This window comes from Macrosteles quadrilineatus, unplaced genomic scaffold (assembly GCF_028750875.1).
Source record: "Macrosteles quadrilineatus isolate MER2022 unplaced genomic scaffold, UCM_ALF_1.0 Scaffold_6__1_contigs__length_79288215, whole genome shotgun sequence".
NCBI classification, from domain to species: Eukaryota; Metazoa; Arthropoda; class Insecta; order Hemiptera; family Cicadellidae; genus Macrosteles; species Macrosteles quadrilineatus.
In genome coordinates, this window is record NW_026542599.1 from 74,236,917 (window position 1) to 74,262,785 (window position 25,869).

The window sequence follows — 25,869 nt, forward strand, 5'->3', positions numbered from 1 at the left end:
TTACTGGCATCCTAGAAAATTGTAAAACAATTTATTGAGAAATATACATAGGTTTCCTCTCAGAATATTTTATGTTATTTTTAATGTTCAAACGAATTAATTGAGAAATAAAATACAGTAGTTCTAATATTACTGAGGTATTCTGTGTTTGTGTATTTTTGCGTTGTTAATGAAAAGTATCGTTCATAAATCGTACCGAAAGTTATATCTTCCGGCACTTGCTCCATTACAGTGTATTCTCGTCATCGGCTTTGCCTTGTATGTGAAAATAGCTTTCTCAGCAAATGAAAGCCTCGCACAAAAACTTGATCGCTTGCCGGAAAATGCCACTTTCGGTCCTAGTAATAAAATATACTATTCTAATCCCTTACACTTTTGTATAAAATACTGCTTTGTGAAAAATCTATATGGTTTGAAATTCAGAAGATTATATAGGAGACTATGATTAAATACACCATCTGCCAGGGCGTTGTAAGGTTCTGCAACTTAACAGAAAGAGCTTGAGGATTAAGGCACGGTCAAAATGTTCTGACATTTCGATTTCATCTTGTCATTCAAAATGTTGTATCAAGTTTAAAATGATGAATAATTATAATGTTTGTTTATAGCCTTCCTGCCTTCCATTCTCTTAATGAATATTTTACTCTTTACTGCCCCTGTTTTGGAGCTCGTTTGGATTGTGCTGGTCCACAGCCTAGTATCTTTTGTGTATATTTATTGTCATATAATACTACTTTTTATTGTGCTTACCTACCATAAAATTTTTATTCAAATGCATTTTGTATTGGAAAAAAAACAATCCTTCATAGGGGATAAGCACATAAAAGACGAATAAGTCGTCATATAATCAACGATAATACCATGATAATAATCTTGTATTTATTTAATTCGTTATTGTTGTTATAGATATTTAAATAATTGCCAATGTTATTTTTTAAGATATTTATTTGTAGGTTATTTATTGCTATTTATTCTTTTTGGTCATCTATTGTATTGTTGTGAGCGATTACACTAATAGTTATAATTTCTTTAGCAAGAGGAACTTTTACATTATTTATTATTTACTATGCATGTCAAGATTTTGTAATTAGAATATTAATGCTACAATGTAATTGGGTTTATCCTTTATGCAGCATTGTAATAAAACAAATAAATAAATAAATAATCAATGATAATACCCAAGTAGTGTTTTTAGAACATGGTTTCAGTAGTGTTGCCAACATGCGAACAATGAATAAAACAGAAATGAAATTAGTAAAAAAGTTCTACGACTGGCACTACTGGATGACATAAGAAATCAGAACAAGAACAGCAGAAATAAACACGACTGCCTAGTGCCTAGCCTAGGCCTATTTTTTTTATTTATTAAATTTATTGTGAAAATTTATGTTAGATTGGTTAGGCTTCAGGTTGTGTTTGTGGGATTAAGTTATTGGTTATCTTTTAAACCAGTCGGACTTTTGTCAATATTACAGCATTATTTTCTTTGTTGTCTCTTACATTAATTCTTTCCAATCGATATTTGTGTAAATAGAATGACATGTGACGGAAAATATAGCAAGTTGGTCTTCTAGCAGCTAGGTTAGAAGCTGAGGAACGCAAACTTTGTTGTGGTGTCATATAACCAAATTTTCAATTAGGCCTAGGCCTACACGAAAATGGTAAAATCAGTTGTGGGTTTCTAATTAAAATAACTGACTATGGTGCGTTTACATTAAACAAAATGGATTACAGCCAATTCATTAAAGTTTATGATGTTATCCACAAAGACCCTGTTAGGTGTGCTGTTGATAAAGAAACAAGAGCAGAAGACATAGTGATTGACCTGTGCCAAAGGTATAATATAAAACCTGTTGCTCGACATCTTTTTGCTTTGCGCTTTCACAATACTAAAGAATGGGTCAGTCCACTTGTAAAATTAACAGACTCTAAAATAACAATCTTTGATTTTAGATTAAGATTCAAAGTGCCAGACTTCAGTAAGCTAAGAGCTATTGATGGAGAAGCATACAACTTCTACTTCCATCAAGCAAGGTCCGATGTTTTGAACAACAATGTACCAGATATAAATTGTGAGAAAAATAAGAGTGAGCTTTTAGGAATGGGTGTTGCTGATATGTTTAGAGTTATTTTAGAGACTGGAGCATCAAGAGAAGCAGTCGAAAGCGATTACAAAAAGTATATTCCAAAGGAAGTTTATAATCAACACTTTTTCTATGCCAAAAAACCTATGCATGATTCCTTAAAAATTATAGAGAAGAATGCAAAAGAAGGAAAATATGATGCCTGGTTTGTCAAGGACCAATACTTGAAGCAGCTTGAGGCCTTAGCTCCAAGTTACTTGAGCGAGGAGTACAAAGCTTTTGCTGACGAAGGAGGGACAATCAGAGGAATAAATATTCATATTAATCCATATGAAAAGGAATATCCTGGAATAAAGTATCTTTCTGATGGACAGAAAGAGGTAAGTGGTTCTTATAGGTTGTCCTATACCTAGCCTAGGCCATTTACCATTTACCATCCGAAGTCCTCGCCACTATCCAAGGAAAGGGGAGTCGTCATCTTCATCTATCTTCAAATTTCTTCACTCCTTAGAAGGCCTATTTAGTAACTTACATTGTAAGTTACTTAGAGGTTTCTTGCGAAGAAACGCTGGTCACCTACAAGTTAGTGATCACCGGAATCAGTGATCGCTTTTTGAAATTTACATGCAATGGGCAATATATCTATATATATTATATTATTAACAAACCGCCAACTTATACGAAGCACCCGATTAAAGTCGATGTAGGTTACTTAAATAGAATCATTAAGTAGCCTAACTTACATTGGCTTAAAATTGTGTCTTTTATGTACTGGGCTTACAAACTGTGACTTTGTAGGCCTATAACGGTTGGTTAATACATTGATGCCTATTGCCCATTGCGTGTCTAGGCCTAAATTAAATGCTTAGGTTAACGAAGATAGAGAGAAAGATGCTTAGTAAAGATTTTCATTGGAGCTGTTCCCGCTATCAGTCAACCCGCCTGGTCCTTTGAATACAGTAGAGTATTTTTCAAACAGAGTGCTTTATACTTGTAAAAGATACGAGATTGTTACAGAAAGACAGGCCCCACTTTTTAGGCAGCTAATTGAGCCAGAGTGCCAAATTTTGGGGCACAGACTGTCCCAAAAAGTTTTTTTGTTCTGAATCATTAAGTTAGGCTAATGTTACTAATCGGTGTTACTAATTTGTGTTTTATTTCCAATTTGCAGTGGGTGCATGTTTGCTCCATTGAAGAACTATGCTTTATAACAGTCAGGAGTGATGGAAGTATGGAAATCGCACGCAAGACAGGAATCCCAATCTATTTTAAGTTTGTCTCCATATTGAGTATGTTTTCGCTGGTCAGTCTTCTAGATGGTTACTACAGACTTGGCGTCAAATGGACTTTCAGTTTGTCTAAGGACTTGCCGACTCCTTCTCTAGAGAGGCTGCATTCCATCAAGTGCCATGGGCCTGTCGGGTGGGTTTCAATATTTTATTTAATAAGTTGGTAACGGTAACTTAGGCTTACCTACCTGAATTCATGAATTAGTAGGCCTAGTCTAATGTTAATTCATTTAAGGCCCTTTTTATTTATTCATAACATAGGTTTAATTGTTTAAATACCCGTATACAGTAATCCTTTGTTGGGAACGAGCTGATTTAGTGGCAGAGGGCGGGACTTCGGTCCCTGAGGTCACAAGTTCAAATCCCGCCAATCACCAATGGATTTTATCTGAGTGATAATGCTGCAATCCTCTAAGTTAGGTTTAATCCTTGAAGTAGGCCTAATGTGTGAACAGCTCCTAGCAATAGCTCAATATGTTAGCGTTTTTTAGGATGAGGTTTGTAGAATAATCTGCTTGTTGTTGAGGCAACTACTTTTGATTCTTGGATTGAACTATGTCTTGGAGTTTAAGAACTATGTTCTTGGAACGGATGTCGACTTTTTTGGCATTTCAACTCACAGCTTCAGGTCGAGGATCAACCGGCTTCTTATCTATGGTGAAGTGGGGTAAGAGTAACCGGGGGGGGGGGGCTAGTGTAACCACGGCTCATCACTCAACTGATAAGATAATTTTGGACCTAACTTAAATACTATCATATCTTGTTATTTGGACCTTCCTTTGTTATATTTAGCCTTAAGAATGCATATCAAATATGTGCAAGTAATAGTTTTAGAATGTTAAAAAACGCTTACATTTCCACTCCATCGGCAAGTGCCGACCTCAAACATTGACAATTTTTCATACTCACATTTTTAATGTAAATTTGACAGTTTTTGGTTTACAAACTAATCTTTGCATGTAGAATCTGAATATAATTTCAGATCTATGCTATTTCCTATTGTTTAGAGATTTTACAAGCGTGGTTACACTTGCCCCTGAAATTTTGCAGTCGGGCAAGTGGCTTTTTGGATTTGGGGCAAGTGTAACCAGGGTGTAACTCATATAATATCCAGTAAAAGTAAAGAAAAAAAACCTTGTTGTAGCCTAAATATAAAATTAGGAATTTAGAAGATAAGGTAAAATTTGACACATATTGTTACTGAGTTAAGTTGGTTTGAGAAGAAAAACATTATTGTTAATGAGAACTGCTTAAGTGACCAAATAACTTTTACGTTAAACTAACCCCGTTTTATAATTTAGGATTTTCTTGCCCAAATGTAAATAAAAAAAAAAACAATATTACTGTGAGTGTGAGATTTATTCTACACATGTTAAACAACATTAAAAACCATCTAAGTACCATTTAATGTTGTGTTTTTTATGTTTTAACAGTAATCTTTCCGTTTTGCATGTTTTGCGTTTTTCACAAAACGCGAGAAGAGGTTCACGTAAAAGTTCGTAACTTGAGTAAAAATTCAGATATTTTAATAAGTATTTTAAAGTCTTGGAATCAGCAAAAGATTTAGAATCTGGCCACTTGCCCCATGTCTCTTTTTCAATGCTTTATATATTTTTAACAGGCAGGGGTTACACTTGCCCGAACCCTGGCAAAATTTTTAGTAATTTTTTTTACCAAAAAAGATTTTATTTTTTAATAACAATGCATATAGTTTTAAAGCCCATTAGTCAAAGTTTATGCATAAACAATTTCAGAACTATATCATGTAGGCTATAACAAGATTGCAATTTGAGGTCAAAGCTGAACTATGCCAAAACACTTACCCCACTTCACTCTAAATATTCTCGCCTCCATCTAGTCATTAGTAACGGTAATTTTGTCAATTTTACTACCCTTTTTGGTTGTTTTGCTTTTATTTTGTATCCCTGTTATTATGTCATCATCATAAGCTGTTTCTTGTTTCTCAATGTAGTCGGGCATTATATCATCATGCGTCCTATTAATCACACCTTTTCTTAGTTCTTCATTGATTGTCAATATTATCTGAGATTGTATCATTAAACACTCTCATTATTACTTGTATCTTATCAAAATTTTGCTATTTCTTATTTTCATTACGTTCAAATCTCTACGGTATATGTTTTTGTTAGGCTATTGTTATATTTATTGTAATAGTTACTGACTTTAGCACTTTTTGATATTTCAGAAACTAACATGTCAATATCTCATGTATTTATTGTAAAATGATGTAACGGCTGAGAGGGTATAAATAAATAAACTATCGTCAGGTTTACAAGGATATAAAAAACTTCATTTCATACTTAAATTTGAGGATATAAATGTCTTAATCAAATGTGGCAAATTCATACTAGAAGCTATTTAACTTCAATTTTTGAACAAAAACACACACTTTATTACCTTTCCTGTTTCAGCAAACTAAGTACTCATTAAAATTAGGGCCAATCTTATTTAACTTAGCCTATAAAATAAAAATTACAATTTTAAGGAAATATTAGTGAAAATCCAACCAGTTAAAAACATTAATGGAAATTCACTCAGTCTACAGTTTAGCTGTTGTGTGGTATTTATTATTACATTTTTCTAAGGGATGGTCCAAACCCGAGTCTTGTTAATATTCATGAAGCTAATGTTTTTCAGGGGAGAGTTCTCGTACAATAAACTGCAAAAGCTTCGATCCAATAAACCTGGATGCTACATCCTACGGGAAAGCGAACTAGCCTATGATCATTATTATCTAGATGTTTGCACAGAAAATAGGTAAGTGCTTAATTTATTTCTAAAGCCTTAAGTTAATTAATTATGCGACTCCATACTCCTCATTTATACTATCTCTTTATGCTATGTCAATAGTAATTTAATGCTGTACATGGGGCGAGCACATTCGTAGATTATCAATTAATTATTATCAATTAGGCAATCAATCATTAAGATTGATAATTGTAAGTTAAGATTAGATTAAGATTAGAGATTAGAGAGATTAAATTAAGATTAGAGAGATTGCTTGCTCGAGGACTATTCATTCTACGTAGGAGCAGCGATGATCTGTCCAGGCTCGTCCATCTCGGGCTGTTCGAGCAGTACATTTCATATTCCATCATTTTGTGGGATCATCCACCTAGAAGAATTTGGACAAAGTCTTTGTCTGGCAAAAAAAAGCAATAAGAACCATCCTGGGCATGCTTGACTATCCCTTGCATCTTCATTTATAAAACAGTAGTTGACATAAAATCACAACACATTCAACATGTTTTAACAAAAACCCCACTATTCCGGTTTAAAACTTTTCCAGGTACTGCCAAAAAACCTCCAAAACATAAAAAATCTCAAAATTCAAAACAGGAATAAAGTATTTCCTGACAAAAAATTGTTTTTATGATATGAAAGATTTTCTAAATTTCACAAAACAGAGCCCTTTGGCCTAGAATGTGATTTTTATAAGAGTTATTAATTACTATTGCTACCCTATTGACCTGTCCAATTCCTGCTTTTGGACTACGGATGGAAACTACAAGTATACAAGAATGTCAAGTATATTTTAAGTACGGTAGATAGCCTACAGCATGATTTTACCAACGGCCTAGTCGCGGGTGTTTTATATGTTTATTGCAGTCTGTAACTTATTGTTACGCTATAGAGGAAATTGCGATATTTCGACCTTGGTTGTGTTGTGAACAGTGAGTGTTTTTTATTGGGCTTGACCCCTTTTTTGCAGTATTTTTTAGTGGTGTACCCGGGTACTTCACCCCTCCTTTTTCCCTCCATTTAGCAATTTTTACTGAAGGCCGACTAACAGTTTTGTTTAGTTCTGCTATCTATTGGGTTCTTGTAAAACTACGTCCACAACGACTGGGACACAGTACATGCTATAATATGCCTTTCATATTGGATGAAATTCAAACACTTTCGTGCACTCATCCACGGGCATTAACTGTCCTCGCTCTCTGCTGCGGCCGTCCATCACGCTACCTCAGCAAATATGTTAATGGTTGCCTCTTGTTTTGATAACCACACATTCGTAATTGTTACTTGCCACTTAAAGTTTTGTTAAACATTATGAATCAACATGTACATTTGTTCTCACAATGGCTACATAGTATCAACATCGTAGTAATTGATTGGTTGGTTCACAGTACAAAGCCGACAACCTACAAGATCGAGAGACGAGTGGGAGGCGGTTATACTTTCAACGGAGAAGACAAACGCTACTCAACAATACAGGAACTTCTTGCAGCCTTGAGATCAGCTGAGAGCTCAGTGAAGTTAGTCGAGTGCCTGCCACCTTCTGAATATGGTAAGTTAAGCCTATATCAATACCAAGTATTAAGAATACTGTAGCAAATCTAAGCCATAACATTGTTGATTTATAAGGGACAACAATAGATGAAAATGTTCTAATATACATGTAAACATTTAGAATTTCCACTACTAGCTCCTTTATTAGTACAATCTTTCTCAGTTCTGTAGGTTTTGAAAGGAGGAAGAAGATCATGCTGTCTAGTCGAGTGATTCCCAACCTGTGGTACGTAGAGGATGTTGTGGTGGTACTTGGTGACAAACCGAGTACAAGTAGATACAGTAGACTCCCTTTTATCCGGACACCTTTTAAGCGGACATCAGTTTAACTGGACTACACTCGGCGGAAATGACATCTCTTTAATCAGACAATTTTTATCAGCACATCCGTTTAACCAGACCAGATTGGCAGGAAGTGGGCGGTACTGAAAGATCTGTTATCTAGGAAAGATTTGAGATCAGCAATTACCTGTATAAAAAGGTCTCCTAAATTTAAGTCAAATACTGTAGGCTATACATTATGCAAGTTTTTGGGGACGTCAGTTTAACTGGAACCCCGTTATCCGGACTGGCCTCGGTCCCGAGGAGTCCGGATACAAGGGAGTCTACTGTATTACTTACCTTACCTTAGCCACTGAAACCTAAGAAGGTTTTTGGCCTCACAGTGGTTCCCAATACTGCAAAGTCCCTCAGCACCTGGCTCTTCCATCAAAGCCTCATGCAATATACAAGTAGATATTTCCCCCCCAACTTTTATCCAGGATTGCTTGGGCTGATGACAGCATTAGTTCATGGCCAATCAGGTCCAGCCAGATAAACGGAAATTCACTTAGTCTGCAGGTTTGCTGCGGCGGGGGTATTCATTTTACACCTAGAATCTGAGAAGAATTTCGTTTTATGGTGTTCTGACTTGTTGATTGTCGTTTGCAGATGTGTCGCCGTTACTGCTGTGTCGGACCGACAAGGAGATCTACGAGCAGACTGATGATGAGGATGGAACGGACTCAATGTGTCCTGTCACTCACTTCATAGACCCCCGCGAACTGCAGCTGTTCAAAGGTAAGAATATGCAGTAGTCTAATATTCAAATAAATTTGAATCCAAAATAGATCTTATATACAATCAAACAAACCATTACAATAGGGTCAAAAATAGGGACCTGCGTGACCTCGATTTATTTGTGACGGGCCATCTAATAGTCTGAGCAGTGTATTTGGTTAATTATGTTAGGTGTGTGCAAATTGGTTTTTTTTAAAGCAAACCTGTGCTGTGTTATTTGGCATTTACTAAAATCATCTTCAACGATGCATGATAATATACAATTTCACTGTGATTGTGGGTGATGTTTTTGTTTTGCCGTGATCCATGGTGGAGATAATATCTTATATTAAAGGGGTGGTCTGAAGCCTCAAATCGCTTCCCAATGATTGTTTTATTCAGAGACCTTCAATGTCCGTGAACTCGATCAATTTCTGCAGTCTACCAATCAGGTTTTCCCTAGGAACTTTACTCCCTCCTAACAGTTTCCCGTAGATAATGATGATGTATTTACAACCGCAGATGATGTTCACAATTTTGCCATGATCGAGAAGATACACACGGTTTGTTGCTATCGCAGAAAATAAGAATATGCTTTTATTTATTTTCTTGGAAGCATCATTACCAAACATTACTAAAGCTAAAATTATAAACGTAGACACTATTGTGTTGACATTTGTAAAAGAAATAAACTAGATTAACTTCCTACAAAACTAATTCAACTTAAAATTAATTTCAAGCCATTACAAACTTAGAGCAATATAAAATCATTTAGAATCCTCATCCAAGAAATTATACTTTTGTCTTCTTCCAAGAAAATTTTCGGCCTCCCAAGGCATTGTTTGTGTGAAGATTCCATTTAATAGTTTGACAACGGAATGCGCAGGATAGTCTCTAAAGCTTAACATTACTGACCAGCTTTTTGCCATAGTAAAATCATAACTATCTCAGTTGAAACTACAAGAATTCATGTAGGCCTACATTATTTTGAAAACAAACATAGGCTAAAGAGAATACAATGAAACAATATAAAACGATGATGATTGTCATCTCTGCGATAATGGTGAAATCGTGAACATCTTCTGCAGATGAACTTTATTTCACCATGACTGCAGAAGATGTTTTTGTCATGATCTCAAAAGATTTTACAGTAATTTCACTGTGATTATAGAATATAATAATCAGTATTTTTGTAACCGATTGTAATAAAAAATTAAGTTAAACGATTGTTTCTTTGCAGGCCATACAAAAGAGCACCAAGGACGGATATCTGTTGTTTATCGTGGTGTTTGGCGACGGAAGAAAAGGAGAAAAGTCGATATTGCGTTTAAAGTCTTCAAGTCTGATCATCATAAAGTGGAGGTAAACAAGGGTTTTAAAGTAATATTGTTTTGTATGCGGCTAGGAGGGGTGGGGGTGTAGAATTTGTATCGGGATCTTTGGTCCAATCGTACAGCATCGCAACTCTTCAAAAGGTCCATTAAGAAACCTCTACCCCTTAAACTCCTTATGTAATAATATACACCCTTTCCAATACCTTAACTAGAGTCTTGTCTGCACTAAAAATGTCTCCATTATCACAACCAGAAGTTAATACAAACATGAATGGGTTTAAAATCATACATTATGTGTACAGTACTATATTACTGTTCTAATGATTATGTTAACTAGAAATCAAATAAGAACATACTAAATGAGTTGTGTTGTGGATTAATTATTCACTAATCCACTATGTATGGGTATTTGGAGTGACGTGTGTGGGTTATGTAGATATTCGTTAACGATCCAAACACAAGGGAATCTTCTGTACTGCTGTTCTCAGAGCTGTTCTAGTAGTAGAGCATGGGACTTCTGTTCCCGAGGTCTTGGGTTCAAAGTCATCAAATCAAATCAAATCAAATCAAATCATCTTTATTCCATAGACACAAATTGTGAAAAGTACAATAGTGTATAGGCTGCGTCAACAATATAATACAACTTAAAACTAATCTAAGGTTGAGGCAAAATAATCTTCTATTTTATAAAAACAGTTTTTTAGAAGAATTCTCTTGATGGCTACTTTAAAAACATTTAATGGTAACTTTTTAACTTTAACTGGTAACTTGTTGTACAATTTGGTAGCGGTATATTTGAAGCTAGCTTGAGTGGTGGCATAAAGGCACTGATCTATTCTTAAATTATTACAATTCCTTGTGGCATACTTGTGCACATCCTTATTACAAAGTAAAATATCACAGTTGTTTTTAACATATAACAGACATTGAAAAATATAAATACAGGTTAAGGGCATCACAGACAATTTCTTAAATATAGGCTTACAATGACTACGTGGGGGAGCATTACTTAACAGTCTAATGGCTCTTTTTTGTAAAACAAACAAGATGTTGGCATGGCTACAATTAGCCCAGAGAATGGCACTATATACTAAATGACAATGAACATAACTAAAATACACAGTTAACAATACATCTGGAGAAACAATTGATTTTAAATTTCTTAAAATAAAAATTCCTTTGGAGAGTTTTGGAGCGATAAAATCAATATGGGAAAACCATTTTAGGTTGCTCTGTATCATCACACCTAAGAATTTGACTGGAGTTTGAGAATTCTTAGAGTTACCATAGGTCATTTCCAGATTTTGAGTCCACCACTTACTTAGCTATGTAAATATGACAAGACCTGCTCGGCCTTGCCTGAATTAGTGTGTATAACAGGTCATTACTAGGACATAAACATACGTTTTCTATTGCCTGATAATTACTGATGTGTTGTATGGCAGGAGATGCTGGCTATGATGGGAGCCTGGGCCTCAGTGCAGACCCCCTCCCTGGTCAGACTGTGCGGCATCACTCTCAACTCTCCCTTGGGCCTGGTCATGGAGCTGCTACCTCTGGGACCCTTGGACTCCTACCTGAGACATCACTCCAGACATGTGAAGGAGGTGGACCTAGTGGAGGCGGCCAACTACCTGGCCACTGCACTTTGGAACTTGGTAATCTTATATTTACCCACTACGAGAGCCAAACATATTCATACACAAAATGAATGGTAGAGTCCCACTATTCCGAACACGCTTTTTGGCATATTCCAATCTAAAGTTGGGAATTGTTTTAGTGCAAAGCTATCTATCTCGCAGAAAAATTCGTAGAAGCTTTTTATGTGTTTGCAAATGTTGCAAAAGCTTACGCTGTAAACGCTGAAGACGCTGCAAATTTGCTGAAGTTATTGATATTGATGTGCTGTTGGCAACGTAACTAGTTTTGTTAGTGGAAACAAAACATTTGTAACAAGTTCAAAGGTTAGAGAAAAGAGATGAGTGTCAAAAGATTCAAATAAGTTAAAACCAGTTCAGGGCTGACAAATAACATATGTTTAATACCTACTTAAAATACCTACTATGTATGGTCGCCATTTCATTGAACAGTATTTACAGTATTGACAGTAATGTTCATTTGTTTATGTTGTGTTTGTTAATATTTACTTTTGTTTTTAATAAAGCAGAGTTAATACAAAACTACAATTTTTAGTTTAATAATTATGGTGCAGTCGATTTTGAAGAATAGAAAGTAAAGTCAAAATATTGAGTTCAATAAACAAGATCCACTCAACCTATCAGATGGAAACATTTTAGACAAATTTAAACAGTTTAAGGAAGAAATCAACATCTACTTTATTGCTACAAAAACAACAAAAGAAAGTAAGGAAATTCAATTAGCCAGACTGATAAATTTACTGGGGACAGATGGTTTGAAATTGTACAACTCAATAAAAGATGAATCTGTGGTTGAAACTGTTGAAAACATGATGAAGGAGTAATAGAGAAGAAACTTCAACAACCCAGATCTTATTTATTTTCTATTAAAGATAAGGCTATAAAGAGAAGAAATAATAGATTCATAAAAAAAAGATTAGGACTCCAAGCTCAAGGGGAAGATGACAAATAATAACATATGTTTAATGTTCATATGTTTATGTTGTGTTTGTAAATATTTACTTTTGTTTTTAATAAAGCAGAGTTAATACAAAACTACAATTTTTAGTTTAATAATTAAGGGCTAACAAATCTTTTGTAACAAGTTCTTAAATTGAATGACCTTGTTTTATATGGTTGTAGGAGGAGGCGGGAATGGTTCATGGTAACATACGTTGCCACAAGCTGCTGGTTGCCGCTCACACTGACACATCATTTGTAGTGCGATTGTCCGATCCTGGCCTATCAAGGAACTACACAGACCAAGAGTGAGTCATAAGAAGTACTGTAGAGCTGTGGTTGTTAATTAATTGTTTTCATTGTTCCATTCCCCCTAGTTAGGAAGAACCAGTGTGATTGTGATTATTTACGCGGTTAAGGCAAAACCCCGAATGACCCCCAAGGTAACTAAACATCAGCATCGTCTTTCATGATCGCACCAAAATTTCAATAATTTCCTGCAGTCTTATAGACATTGTCATTGTCTTCTGCTGTGACGACAAAGTCCTGAAAATTCCCTGCGGTAATGGATACATCTTCTTCCACAATCGCGCCAAAATTTCAATCATTTCCTGCGGTCGTGTAGACATCGTCATTGTCTTCCGCCGTTATGGCAAAATTCTGAATATCCCCTGCGGTAACAGAAACATCTTTGTCTTCCATGATTGCGCCAAAAATTTCCATAATTTCCCACGGTCGTTTAGTCATGTGGTGCCTAGGTCATTGTCTCCCTCTGTCACAGCAAAACCCCGAACAGACTCCGCAATAAAGGAACATCATTATCGTCTCCTGCGGTCACAGAAACGTCATCGTCGTCTTGCACAATCGCGGCATTTGCAGTAATTTTCTGTTCGTATGGATCTCTCAATTCTGATATCACAGTTGGGAATCGGTGGAATCGAGAATCAACTTTTGGAAACTCGTAACAGACCAAGTCAACTAACTACTGAGTGTTTCATAATAAGACGTGAAAAGATTGGTAATAACAGTAGAACCTTGATAATAGGTTTGTCACAAGAATGATCTAATTAGACTTGTTATCAAGCAGGTAGACTTCTTATAGAGGTTTGCAACAACTTGTGATAAGGGGTGATATCAAATCAAGTGTAGTTGAAAATGACACTTGTTATCAAGGGTCTTGTTAATGAATGACACCCACCGTTTATACTTTATAATCATACGGATAAAATGTAGTATACAGGGTGTCACAAAAAAGTGTGATGGGCTATACGGGACCTAATTCTACATGCAAAAATAAGTCAAAAATGAAGAATAAATTTTTTTTGATTTCGGCTTAGTTTAGCCGTAATCCGCCATTTTGTTTTTTGGGGAAAATATTTATTATTTCAAAATCCCTTTGAGATATTTTTACGAAACTTGGCAAAATTGTTTACACTATAGTAAGTAACATTTATTAAAAAAATTATTTTAACTTTCCAAATTTCAAAATGGCAGCCGTTTGAATTTTTTAACGCCAAATTTCATGAAAACCGGTACCTATATCAAGATTTTGTAAGACGCAAAATTTTTAGTATTTATTATGACAAATCCAACAAAACAAAAATGAATGAAATCGGTTCATTAATAAAGAAGCTGTGTTTATTTTAATAATTTAGACTGAAATTACTTAATACGTTACATAAACTATTACATTACATTTAATACATCTTATATATTAATAATTTCAGTCTAAATTACTAAAAAAAACACAGCTTCTTTATTTATGAACCGATTTTATTTATTTTTGTTTTGTTGGATTTGTCATAATAAATACTAAAACTTTTGTGTCTCACAAAATTTTGATTTAGGTACCGGTTTTCATGAAATTTGGCATTAAAAAATTCAAACGGCCGCCATTTTGAAATTTGGAAAGTTAAAATAATAATTTTTTTTATAAATGTTACTTACTATAGTGTAAACAATTTTGCCAAGTTTCGTAAAAATATCTCAAAGGGATTTTGAAATAATAAATATTTTCCCAAAAAAACAAAATGGTGGATTACGGCTAAACTAAGCCAAAATCCAAAAAAAATTATTCTTCATTTTTGACTTATTTTTGCATGTAGAATTAGGTCCTGTATAGCCCATCACACTTTTTTGTGACACCCTGTATATGTCTGGTCATCATCAGTCGGCACAAGTTTTTACCCAGAAACTTTAAGTCAAAGTAGTAAATTTTAAATTTATTTCATGGAATAAGCAAAACCAGAATTTGCATTAATTCGGAATGTTTTCACAACATTGTTCTTGTTCACAGTGTGCACTGGCTAGCACCGGAGTGCTACCACTTGAAAGACAACACACACAAGACAACCGGCTCAGATGTTTGGGCGTTTGGAACGACACTTTGGGAAATATTCACCAAGGGGCAACATCCCACTGTCTCCGAACCAGATCTGAGAAATGTAACGTTATTTCATAATCTTGTGTGTCACCTAGGATTATTGTAATGGTGGAAAGATCTGCCCAATCCTGAATCTTAGTAGCAACTGGTTTCAGATTCTGTCTCTGTGTTCAGGCGGTGTTAACGTGTTTTAGGAGGAACATAATTTGAAATCATCATTAGAAAACTGAAGATATTGGAGCAGTTTAATTAGGTGCAAATGTTTTGAGTTTAGCTCGAGCATAGATGGACTTGAAATTGCAACAATATATTTTTTTAAATCGCTAAGCTCAATCGATTGGAAGGTTGTTTCCACAGTATGATGAAAATAGTTGTTCATCACACGGAGTGAAAGTGTCGTTTTGATACTTAATCATATTTCCAAGCGAGGCATAACCGAGCTTGTAAAACATGATTGCGTACCAAAAAGAGTCACTTTCTGCTCCTAGTGATGAAAACTAATCTGTACACCCCAAATCCTCAGTCCCTACTGTTCTTGAGTTTTTTTTACACGAAGCATTTTCATTTGTAATAATTTTATTTATTCCTGAACTTGTGTGTTGACAGTTTTACCTGAGTGGCAGACACCTGCCTCAGCCGAGGAGTTGCTCCAGTGACGTGTACCGTCTCATGCTGCAATGCTGGACCTTGGACCCTCAGAGACGCAAGACCACCCAGGAGGCCATGCGAGACATAAACCATCTCCTCTATCAAGGTGGGACTGCCAAACATTCACTTTAAACTATCTATGCGAGAGTCACTGAACAAATTACATTAAGCTGTATCTGACATGATGCAATTGACAGAAGTTCAATTGTCAGTGGCACGTGAGAGGTTGGTAGAAGAAGCAAACAAATTAAATGGGCTGCTCTTGATCAAGTTGGGTGTGTGGATTATTTGTGAGATATTGGATGTGAGGATTATTTAATCTCACATCCAAAGTCTCACAAATAATCCACACATCCAACTTGCACAAGAACAGCTCATTTAATTTGTTGACATGTTGGAGGTGTGGATTATTTGTGAGATGTTAGATGTACGGATTATTTGTGAGACCTTGGATGTGTGGATTATTTGCCAGATGTTGGATGTGTGGATTATTTGTCAAAGATGGGTGTGTGGATTAATTGTGAGACTATCGATGTGTGGATTATTTGTGAGACTGGATGTGTGGGTTATTTGTGAGATGTTGGATGTATGGATTGTTTGTGAGACCATGGATGTGTGGATTATTTGTGACACTTTGGATGTGTGGATTATTTGCAGGATGTTAGATGTGTGGATTATTTGTGAGATGCACTCAAATCAGGTATTTGCTACTTTTAATCCAATGGGTGTGTCCACAAGAGGGACCTTACAAAAAAGGCATGGTTAAATAAATAACCCCTAAGCTTATACGGTGTGCTACTTAACTGAAACTATAATTTACTCTTTGTACTAGTGTTCAACTCACGACGGATGCACTCTTACTCTGTGGCGACACCTCGTAGATTCAAGTCGGACAACAATATAGACTCAGTAAGCTTCTCAGCGTCCAGTGAGAGATCGACCATCTCATCCAACCTCACCAGTGAGTCAATACATTGCTGTTGATTAGTCATACGTTTTATTCAACTGTTTGCCACTGTAAGATTTAGTAGTGGTGATTGCAGAACAATCTGCTGTGCTGTCAAATAGTGAAGTTTTAAATATTATTTAAGATTGTAGATTTAGAATCCTTGTTTTTAGCCGCCGAGCTGTTTATGTTCTCCATACTAAAATATTACTCAAGGGTGTAGCATAGAGCACAAGGGCCTAGATTGGGGCCCTATTTTCTGGGGGGAAAAAATCCTTAAATATTACTCAGTGATTTCTGTCAGCTAAATACCATATGTTTTGGTGTTAGACCATTGTCAGATTCAGGTATTTGTGAATTTAGCTAGAAATCTCTTCAATATAAATCAAATAGACAAAAATACAAATGACATGTTGAACGATTTGAATTGAGAAAATGTATGTGTATAAAAAGTTGCTTCAAAACATCCTACATTAATCGGGGTTACCGTATGTCTCAATAGGTACGTTTTAATTCAATGTCAATTGTTTCATTGTTGGTCGTTCATTAGTTTTCATTATAATTTTTCATTTTGATTTTACAAGTGTGTAATGTGTTTCTATTGAAGAACTAAACGATTTCCTGTTCTGTGGAACACTGGCAAATTAACTGTAACTCAACAAATATTGACAGTTTTGTTTTAACTCATTCCACGCTACATATATGTTGAGTGGCTTTGATCTTTACGCTACATATACCTAAAAATATTTTTTCCCAAAAGTCAAAGCTGAATATTTGTTTATAATAAGATAACAACGATAAACCAAAACATTAGCGAACGTAGCGGAGAACAAAGTTTCCAGCAGAATCTGTTATTGAACTAAACACTTGCGAGTTAGTGCATCCACAGCACTGGCGTCTCTCATAGCAGAGACCGACAATTGTAGCACGCCGCCATTTTGAACAATCAGAGGGCGGGGAATGTTGTTATTGTGATTTTCCATTACGTGAGAAACAATATACACATAAACGTCTGAGAAGTCTAATAAATGTGTGTGGTTTCAGTGGACAGTGGCAACAGCCTGATAGACTTCAGCAAGCAATGGGGAGAGAGCTCTTGGCTGTTGGCTGCCTCACAGGTATGTTCCTCTACTCCTGAGCTATTGTGCATTCTAGTAAAGTATTTAGGATGTAACAAAGAGCACAAGGACCTGGGTTATTAGGATATTTAGCGAGGATAGCAGGCTTACCTGAATGGAGAGGAGTCCAAATTATCCAAGAGACCAAACAAGAAACATAAAACTTAACACTTAGAATATTTCATAACACAAAACATTACAATATAACACACAAAACATTAGAATATTTCTCTGTCATTGACAGGATTTTTAACTAGGGTAGAGAGAATATTTCAGGCCTCCAGAACTTGAGCTTCAAGGAGGAAAAGAGGCCTGAAACACTCTCTTCCTCAGTTGAAAATGCTGTCGGTGACAGTGAAATATTCTAATCTTTTGTGTATGCTGGGCCTAGTATATACTCCTGGGCCTGGGTGATTTGTACTCAGTGTGACAAAATTTTTTTGATGAAAGTACAAAGTAAATGAAGTGTGATGATGCATATCAAATGTTCCAAGTCTCAAAATTAGCGTCCCAAAAAATTATTTTATGTTTTTAAAAAATAACCATGTTTTCAAACTTAATACAGCGATTTCTCAATTACCTGTATATGGAGTTGAGTAGATAATGTCATTTTCGTGTTCTACATTAAATTTTGAACAAGAATAATGGAAAATGACGGAGGATCAGTTGTAAAAACTCCATTGTAAATAGATTCAAAGATAAAAATTAAGATATTTGATAAAAATTTTAAAAACAATGGTCTATTGCATTTTTCACACCCTGTATACAAGAAAGTGTCGGAATATGTTAAAAACTGTGCCATTTTATAATCTTTCCAACCATATGCTACACTATTGAGGTTTAGATATTTTTGCGTTTGTTTTAGTGGTTTGAATACCAGAAAACAAGGAACTTTTTTACTGTTTTTACTGTTCAAGCTGAATCAAAAATACAACTTGTGCTTAATACATGCCGACTTTCTATGTTTTAAATGTTAAAGACACCATGCTTTGTAGTCCTCAAACCATTTAAGCGTACATAAGCAGACATAAACCTCAATAGTGTAGTATATCGTTGGAAAGCTTATAAAATGGCGCAGTTTTTAACATATTCCGACACTTTCTTGTATACAGGGTGTGAAAAATGCAATAGACCATTGTTTTTAAAATTTTTATCAAACATCTTAATTTTTATTTTTGAATCTATTTACAATGGAGTTTTTACAACTGATCCTCCGTCATTTTCTATTATTCTTGTTCAAAATTTAATGTAGAACACGAAAATTACATTATCTACTCAAATCCATATACAGGTAATTGAGAAATCGCTGTATTAAGTTTTAAAACATGGTTATTTTTTAAAAACATAAAATAATTTTTTGGGAAGCTAATTTTTAGACTTGGAACATTTGATATGCATCATCACACTTCATTTACTTTGTACTTACACCAAAAAAATGTTGTCACACTGAGTACAAATCACCCTGTATTGTTATAATATATAGTTTATGTCACCTGACAGTGTCTTTACAACAAGATAATAATTGAACATTGTAGGAGTTGCACCAGCTGGGAGAGAACCATTCTCCTGACATGTCTGTCATGTTGTCACACCTGGACTTGTCTACCAACACGACCAACATGTCACTGGACAGTGTCTCGTCGCTGCAGTGCATCTTTGAACTGGAGGCTGACTGCAATGTCGTACTTCAGGGCAGGATAGGCCAGGTATACTGTTATGGCGTTAATCGATTCTATTTATTATATTTTAATATTTTGCTGCATTTTAACCATTAGAAATGTCCGGGAAATTTCGGGTGTGGCTACAAACAAAACTTGAAGCGTACTAGTAAGTAGTGGCTCCAAGTATGGAGTGTTTAATGAGGTGTGTTCCAGGGGTTCTACGGTGAGGTGTACAGAGCTACACTGGAACAGATGGACAAGGACTGTGAACCCCAGCTGGTAGCAGTCAAGAAACTCAAAGCTGACAGCATCAGTGCCAACCGCGCGGACTTCGAGAGGGAAATAGACATCATGAAGGTACAAGATTAGTTTTCTGTCTTGTCCACAGTTTCTACTGTCCATGTTAATGAACTTATGTGTGTGAATTTTTTTTAGGTTATGAATCATACAATGCTATGTTCAATTAAAAACAAAACTAAAAAATTTAAGTGTGTTAAGAACTTGCAAGTCAGTTGCAATTTCAGTTGTGGTGAACCTGAGATTTAGACTACTGTAGGTCCCTTAGTTGTCACTGGATGTACAGTAGACTTCCTCTTATCCGGACTCCTCGGGACCGAGGCCAGTCCGGATAACGGGTTTTCCGGTTAAACCGACGTCCCCAAAAACTCATTAAAACCGACTGTTTACTGTGATATTCGACTTAAATTTAGGAGAGCATTGTATTTAGACACGTGATCACTGGTCTCAAATCTTTCCCACGAGGACAGTCGTTTAGGTCGTTTCAGTACTGCCCACTTCCTGCCGATCTAGTCCGGTTAAACCAATGTGCTGATAAAAATTGTCCGGTTAAACAGATGTCTTTTCCGCCGAGTGTAGTCCGGTTAAAAGGTATCCGGATAAGAGAGAGTCTACTGTATGGGCTATTAATTAACAGCTGTGTCTAAGGAACATGTCGGATTTAGTCACTAACAAGACTACAAGATTGTGCCACTCATACTACACTCATCCTTCATTCATATTTAGGTGAAAATACACACTTAGTGGCGTCCCCATCTTAAATAATTGATTAATTGATTAAAGATAGCCAAAATATAAAATATTTGTAACAGTCACATGAAAAAAATCATAAAGTTTAAGTGGGTAGATTAAAGATAAACAGACACTATCTATTCCATACACAATCACTTTCATTTAGTCCGAGACTCAAGCTCGGAACACCCGAGTGATGGAGAATGTCCGCAATAATTCATAATACAAACTCACCATTACGTAGGATGTAGCTGAAGCTTCTCTGAGTCTCTATCTTTTGAAATTGTGAATGATTTGTTAAAGATCAATATTGTTTGCAGAGACTGAAGCACGAGAACATTGTGGAGATCAAGGCTGTGATCAGTGAGCCAGAGGTTAGCCTGGTGATGGAGTTCATTCCCCATGGTTCACTACAGTGCTACTTGAAGATCAACAGAGACAGGCTGAGGCCCGAACAATTGCTCAAGTTCGCTCTGGACGTAGCCAAGGTTTGTATGACTGATTTGTAGTAACTAAATGTTATAACAATGGTAAAGTTCGCTTTAGGTTTGTCCTTTAAGGATTTTGTGGTGGATAGGATAAACAGAAGGGTTATATTACTGATGAAACAAAAACTGTTGTACTTTGTGTTATAATGTAACCTGATTATAACACATAAAAAATATAATATAGAATTTGCTGTTCATCCTATCATACACAAAAATTATTTAACCACAATATTTTTAAAAAAAGCCAAAGTAATAGCTAGTTAGGAAAAAAATAGGATAGAGTTCTAGCTTACCTGAAAAAAGTCCAGGGGCTGATTTGGTTTTGTAACGTATACAGTCGGCTGTTATGAATTTCACTCATAAATCAACCCTGGATGGTTTGCCTCGTAATTAATTTGAGTTTGTTGCTACAGGGGATGGATTACCTCGGGCAGAAGAAAATTGTTCACCGAGATTTGGCTGCAAGAAACATTTTGGTTGCTAGTGAAACTCATGTTAAGATATCGGACTTTGGGCTTGCTCAAGTCATGGGCACAAACGACTACTACATTCTCAAGACGAACAGGGAACTTCCTATTAAGTGGTGAGTTGAAGAGCTTTTGCTCAAATTGATGCTTTTGGATGCCCATTTTGATCTAAGTGTAATTCCTTGTTTAAGAAAAGGTTATGAAAATTTGTCATGCAAAATTATGTTGTGTCATCTAAAATTTGTGAAGAAGTAAATAACAAATTATCAGCTACAAATTTGGTTTTTCACTTTTGCCATTCGTTTAAAGTTTGTAAGGGGTGAATAAACATTTTTATTAATTTTTCTAATACATTTTTAAACAAAGTAAACTGACCATGGAGTTCTAACATGGATCAGCCGTCTCGGGCCCCAGCCCAACGTCAGCCGTATTTTTGGTGATGTTAAACCGGGTATCTCTCATATCAGATTAATGTGTTATGTACTTTGTTTGAGCTGGAATTATTTTTCTGAAGAGAGTTTGTTGTATTGTCGTCCCCTATATTCATATGTTGAAAACCTCATCTTGAAGTTATATTAAGGAAAGATAGTTGGATCAGTTGTGTTCTTTCACTGTGTATCGATTAGCCGATGTACTCTAATTTTCTCCTCGCTGAACTATTCCTTTTCAACTTAAATTGTACACTGCAGGTATGCGCCGGAGTCTCTACGAGACGGCAAGTTCTCAACACGCTCGGACGTCTGGTCCTACGGTGTGACACTGTTTGAGATGTTCTCGTTAGGACTAGATCCGCAACTGCCTTCGCTGGTGGACAGCACTGACCAGGCTCAGCTGTTGGCGGCTCTGGAGGCCGGAGTGAGACTACCATGTCCTGCGTCCTGTCCGCAACACATCTACGTTACTGTCATACACCCTTGTTGGCAACTGGACAGTCAGACTAGACCAACCTTCCGACAGTTGGCGCAGACTATACAACAGCTCAGGTCTACATACTTGTGTGCCAACTGAGCGGTTAGAGCTAACCTTCAGTATAAAGGTCACCAGTTCGATCCCAAGCGAGATCGGTTTTGTCATTTGGAAGTGGGTAACGAGTTAAGGGTGCCAGCAAAAGGTTGACGTTAGATAGTAAAATGACCGGGTTTTGAACAGTTTTATTAAAAAGTAACGAAAAAACTGACGATTGCGTCAGTAAATTAGTGATGGGAAATACCTTTTTGCAATAACAGTCAAAAAGGTCTCCTAGCTTGCTAATAGGTGAAATTGCACTATTATTTTTGTCACCTAATACTTTCTCGTCAAGGACGTTTCAGCCAGATTGTTGTTAATAAGAAGACACAATCATGAACTCGCTTATTCTATCAGTTCAGACAACGTTACTATAATAAGAATATTATAATATTACCAGTAATCTATTACCGAGGTATTATTATTTCACGATGCTCCCCATTACGAGGAACACATGATCAGTGTATTCTGTCACTAGTTTTAACAGTTCAGTATGATGTAGCTAAAATAATCATAATCTCAGAAATCTCTTATCAAGGTACTATATTATTTTGTGATGCTCAATGTTAATTGGAAAACTTAATCAACGTAATTTCACTCGCTCGCTTTAACAGTTGAGTATGATGTTACAAAAATAATTGTATTCTTAGTATTTCAGAGGTACTATAATTTTGTAATGCTCGCTGTTAACAAAAGACGTGATCAGTGGAACAGTTATTTCATGCTCTCGTTTAAACAGTTCAGATGACGTTACTAAAATAAAAGGGTATTGTCAGTAATCTATTTTCAAGGAATACGTGACATTTTAGTAATAGTATTATTTTACCTATTACATTAAATAACACTAAAAAAAACAAGAATCAATACAATGAAGAAAATGTCCAGTTTATGGTCTTCAGCCCAAAATATGTCTAGACCTTTTATTTTTCTCCAAAAAATCCTAAATGGCTAGCTATTAAAGTTAAACAAAACTATTTTTATACATACCTTTGGTGTTGCTGTCGACTTTCTTAAAAAAGAAAAAAAAACTAAGCTATTTATTAATACTATTGTTAATTGGTTTTGAATGCTTCATTTATTGTCCAATTTAATCTTATAGGTGCTCTATAATGGTTGTTAAATGTCTAATACATCAATGTATGTTTCTTAGCATTTTTAGTACATATAATATTGTTATGATTATATTTTATATGTGTTTTAGGTTGTTAATGTTTTGTTACGCTCAGTGTACTCACACAATCACTCTTGCATCCATGTTACATGCCAAAATTTTCAATGCTGAGGTTGAAACAATAACGCTAAAAAATTTAGTATATTGTGACGTCAATCTAATTGAGTTCAAAATAAGTTTATATAATTCAGATATTGGTAAAATAAATGCAATTTGCTAACGTTTTTGCTAAAAGAAAAAACACAAATAATATGAAACATAAAATTTTTCAAGCAATTAAAAAAAGAATATAAAATATTACAGCTATTGGGAACAAGTCAAAGCAGTATTTTCATAAGCAGAAATACTTAATATTTAATATTATAGTAAAAGTTGTTATTGGACCAATTATTTCAGATAACTTCATTGATTGTGAACTTCAATCAGAGAGTAGTCGAATTAATTTGAATATTGAAAAAATTAATACTGCAGCATGAAAGCGTACATATAAGGCTATATAAGTAGATTTGTTGAATTGGTCTAGTAAAAGAGCGTTGGATTACCCAAAGTCACAGTTTCAAATAACAAATTAAATTACCAATGCATTTTATTTTATCTATGTGATAATGCTACGAACCTCTATGCCAAGCATAAAGTATTGTGAAATGGTCTTGGACTGGAGCCTCTAGCGTCCTAGGATGTGAAGGACTTAAAAAAATTGACAATAAGTGTTTTAAAAAGTAAAAATAAATTTCCCTACAAGCAGGAAATAAATTTTGCTATTTTTGAAACAATAGCTTGTTTGTTAAAGAAACAACTAACGTAATTAATTGTTGAGCATCACTGAATCCTGATATTGGTGTTTTAGGTATTAAGCTGGGTTTTCCTAGGCACAGAAGTGGAGAGCGGAGAGCGGAAAAGAGATTAACTTGGTGTTCCGCTCCACTTCTAGGAAAACAGTAACATTAAATTACCTAAGACAAGTGGAGTCCGCTCTCCGCGTTCCTCTCTCCGCTCTCCACTTCCGCGCCTAGGAAAACCTGGCTTTAAAGAGTATTACTTATCAGCGTCAGTAAATTTCAAAACTCCGTCCTCGTGTTAACAGATCAAAAACAAGAGTGTACAAGACAAAATGTTATTAAAACAATAAAAATTGAATTCTTAATTTATGTTTAGTTAATAACAGTTTATTAATTTATCTGACTTTATTGAATGTTTTGTACTTCTACTTTGTTCCTCTGTTTCTAGAATATTATTAGCTATACTCTGTAAATATTCTGTTGTTTGTTTATTATGTGGACTGTAAATGTTAATTGTTCAATGTATTTTAATTGTTAATATGTGTTTTAATGTAACTAACTCTTTATGGAGATTTGTTGGTGAAATAATAGTTTTGTTAGTTTTTAGTAAACTTTAATAATCTTTAATTCAGGATTTTCAAATGCAACTGTGACAAAATGATAAAAAAAACTGAACACAAAACGATGTCTTTGTTTTAAAAGACCTCTTTTCTTAACAGTTGCAAAAATTTACTAGTTTTGAAAAGCAGCTTATAAACATGAGTGTACAGATGTTTATTCCCATGTGTTTGTACGTGTAATTTCGGTTGTGATGCATTTGGCAAATCCTGAAGTAAAAGTTAATTAAGTGAATACTTTTAAAAATCTACATAAAAGTAAACTTTAAAACAATAGAGAAGAAATCGGTGCTTGTGATTTGTTTTTCTTTACAAAAATATGTATAGTGCAGAGATATTTTTAAAATCATATAGTTTTAATGATCACTTAATCGTTTTTGTGTTTGTAAAAGTTAGGTGTTACTTGATTGTTTGTTTCTTTTATCCATATACTTTTGTAAAATTTAAGCAAAAAATATCAATACATTTCCTACTACCCCTATTTTTGTATGAAGGTTATAGCATTTTAGCTAATTTCCAATATTATTATTATGTCTTTGGAAATTAGTAATATAATATAATAACACTGTGGCATTTATCTACTGAAGTCAAACCTTGGCGAAAATGTACTTTTCAAAGCTATAAATATATAAACATTGTCCTTGTTTAAAATATATATTTATATTTATCAGATAGATATGTTTAAAATAGAATTCAGGAAAGATAGTCCAGGATGAGACTGAGAATTTTGAGAGTTGGCCTTAAATATTTTACTATGTATAATAGCAAAAATCAAAATGTAAATAAAAGTTTAATATAAAAGTTTTAGTCTGTTGAACAAAATCTAGTCTTGATGTACTTCATACACTTTTCATCTATGTTGTAGCATATTTGTAAATAGTTATTGTTTAATAAATATGTT

General features: G+C 35.0%; 1 protein-coding gene across 1 annotated transcript; it reads left to right on the forward strand.

Moving 5' to 3' along the window:
- The first annotated feature begins 1,417 nt into the window (after positions 1–1,417).
- LOC128997221 (tyrosine-protein kinase hopscotch) lies at positions 1,418–23,814 on the forward strand. The gene is made up of 17 exons (XM_054422826.1): positions 1,418–2,464; positions 3,256–3,506; positions 6,032–6,151; positions 7,525–7,685; positions 8,618–8,746; positions 9,966–10,087; positions 11,505–11,717; positions 12,840–12,964; positions 14,953–15,100; positions 15,646–15,793; positions 16,520–16,648; positions 17,678–17,751; positions 19,287–19,457; positions 19,626–19,769; positions 20,762–20,929; positions 21,343–21,512; positions 22,086–23,814. Exons 1-17 carry the CDS (start codon positions 1,724–1,726, stop codon positions 22,402–22,404), a joined length of 3,333 nt encoding a protein of 1,110 aa, XP_054278801.1. The 5' UTR covers positions 1,418–1,723; the 3' UTR covers positions 22,405–23,814.
- Positions 23,815–25,869: the final 2,055 nt, after the last annotated feature.

Excerpts from the sequence above, each read along its gene's own strand:
- LOC128997221 (XM_054422826.1), top strand. The coding sequence starts at position 1,724 with ATGGATTACAGCCAATTCATTAAAGTTTATGATGTTATCCACAAAGAC. Across the intron at positions 2,465-3,255 it reads TTTCTGATGGACAGAAAGAG|TGGGTGCATGTTTGCTCCAT; the intron begins GTAAGTGGTTCT and ends TCCAATTTGCAG. Across the intron at positions 19,458-19,625 it reads TTCAGGGCAGGATAGGCCAG|GGGTTCTACGGTGAGGTGTA; the intron begins GTATACTGTTAT and ends GGTGTGTTCCAG.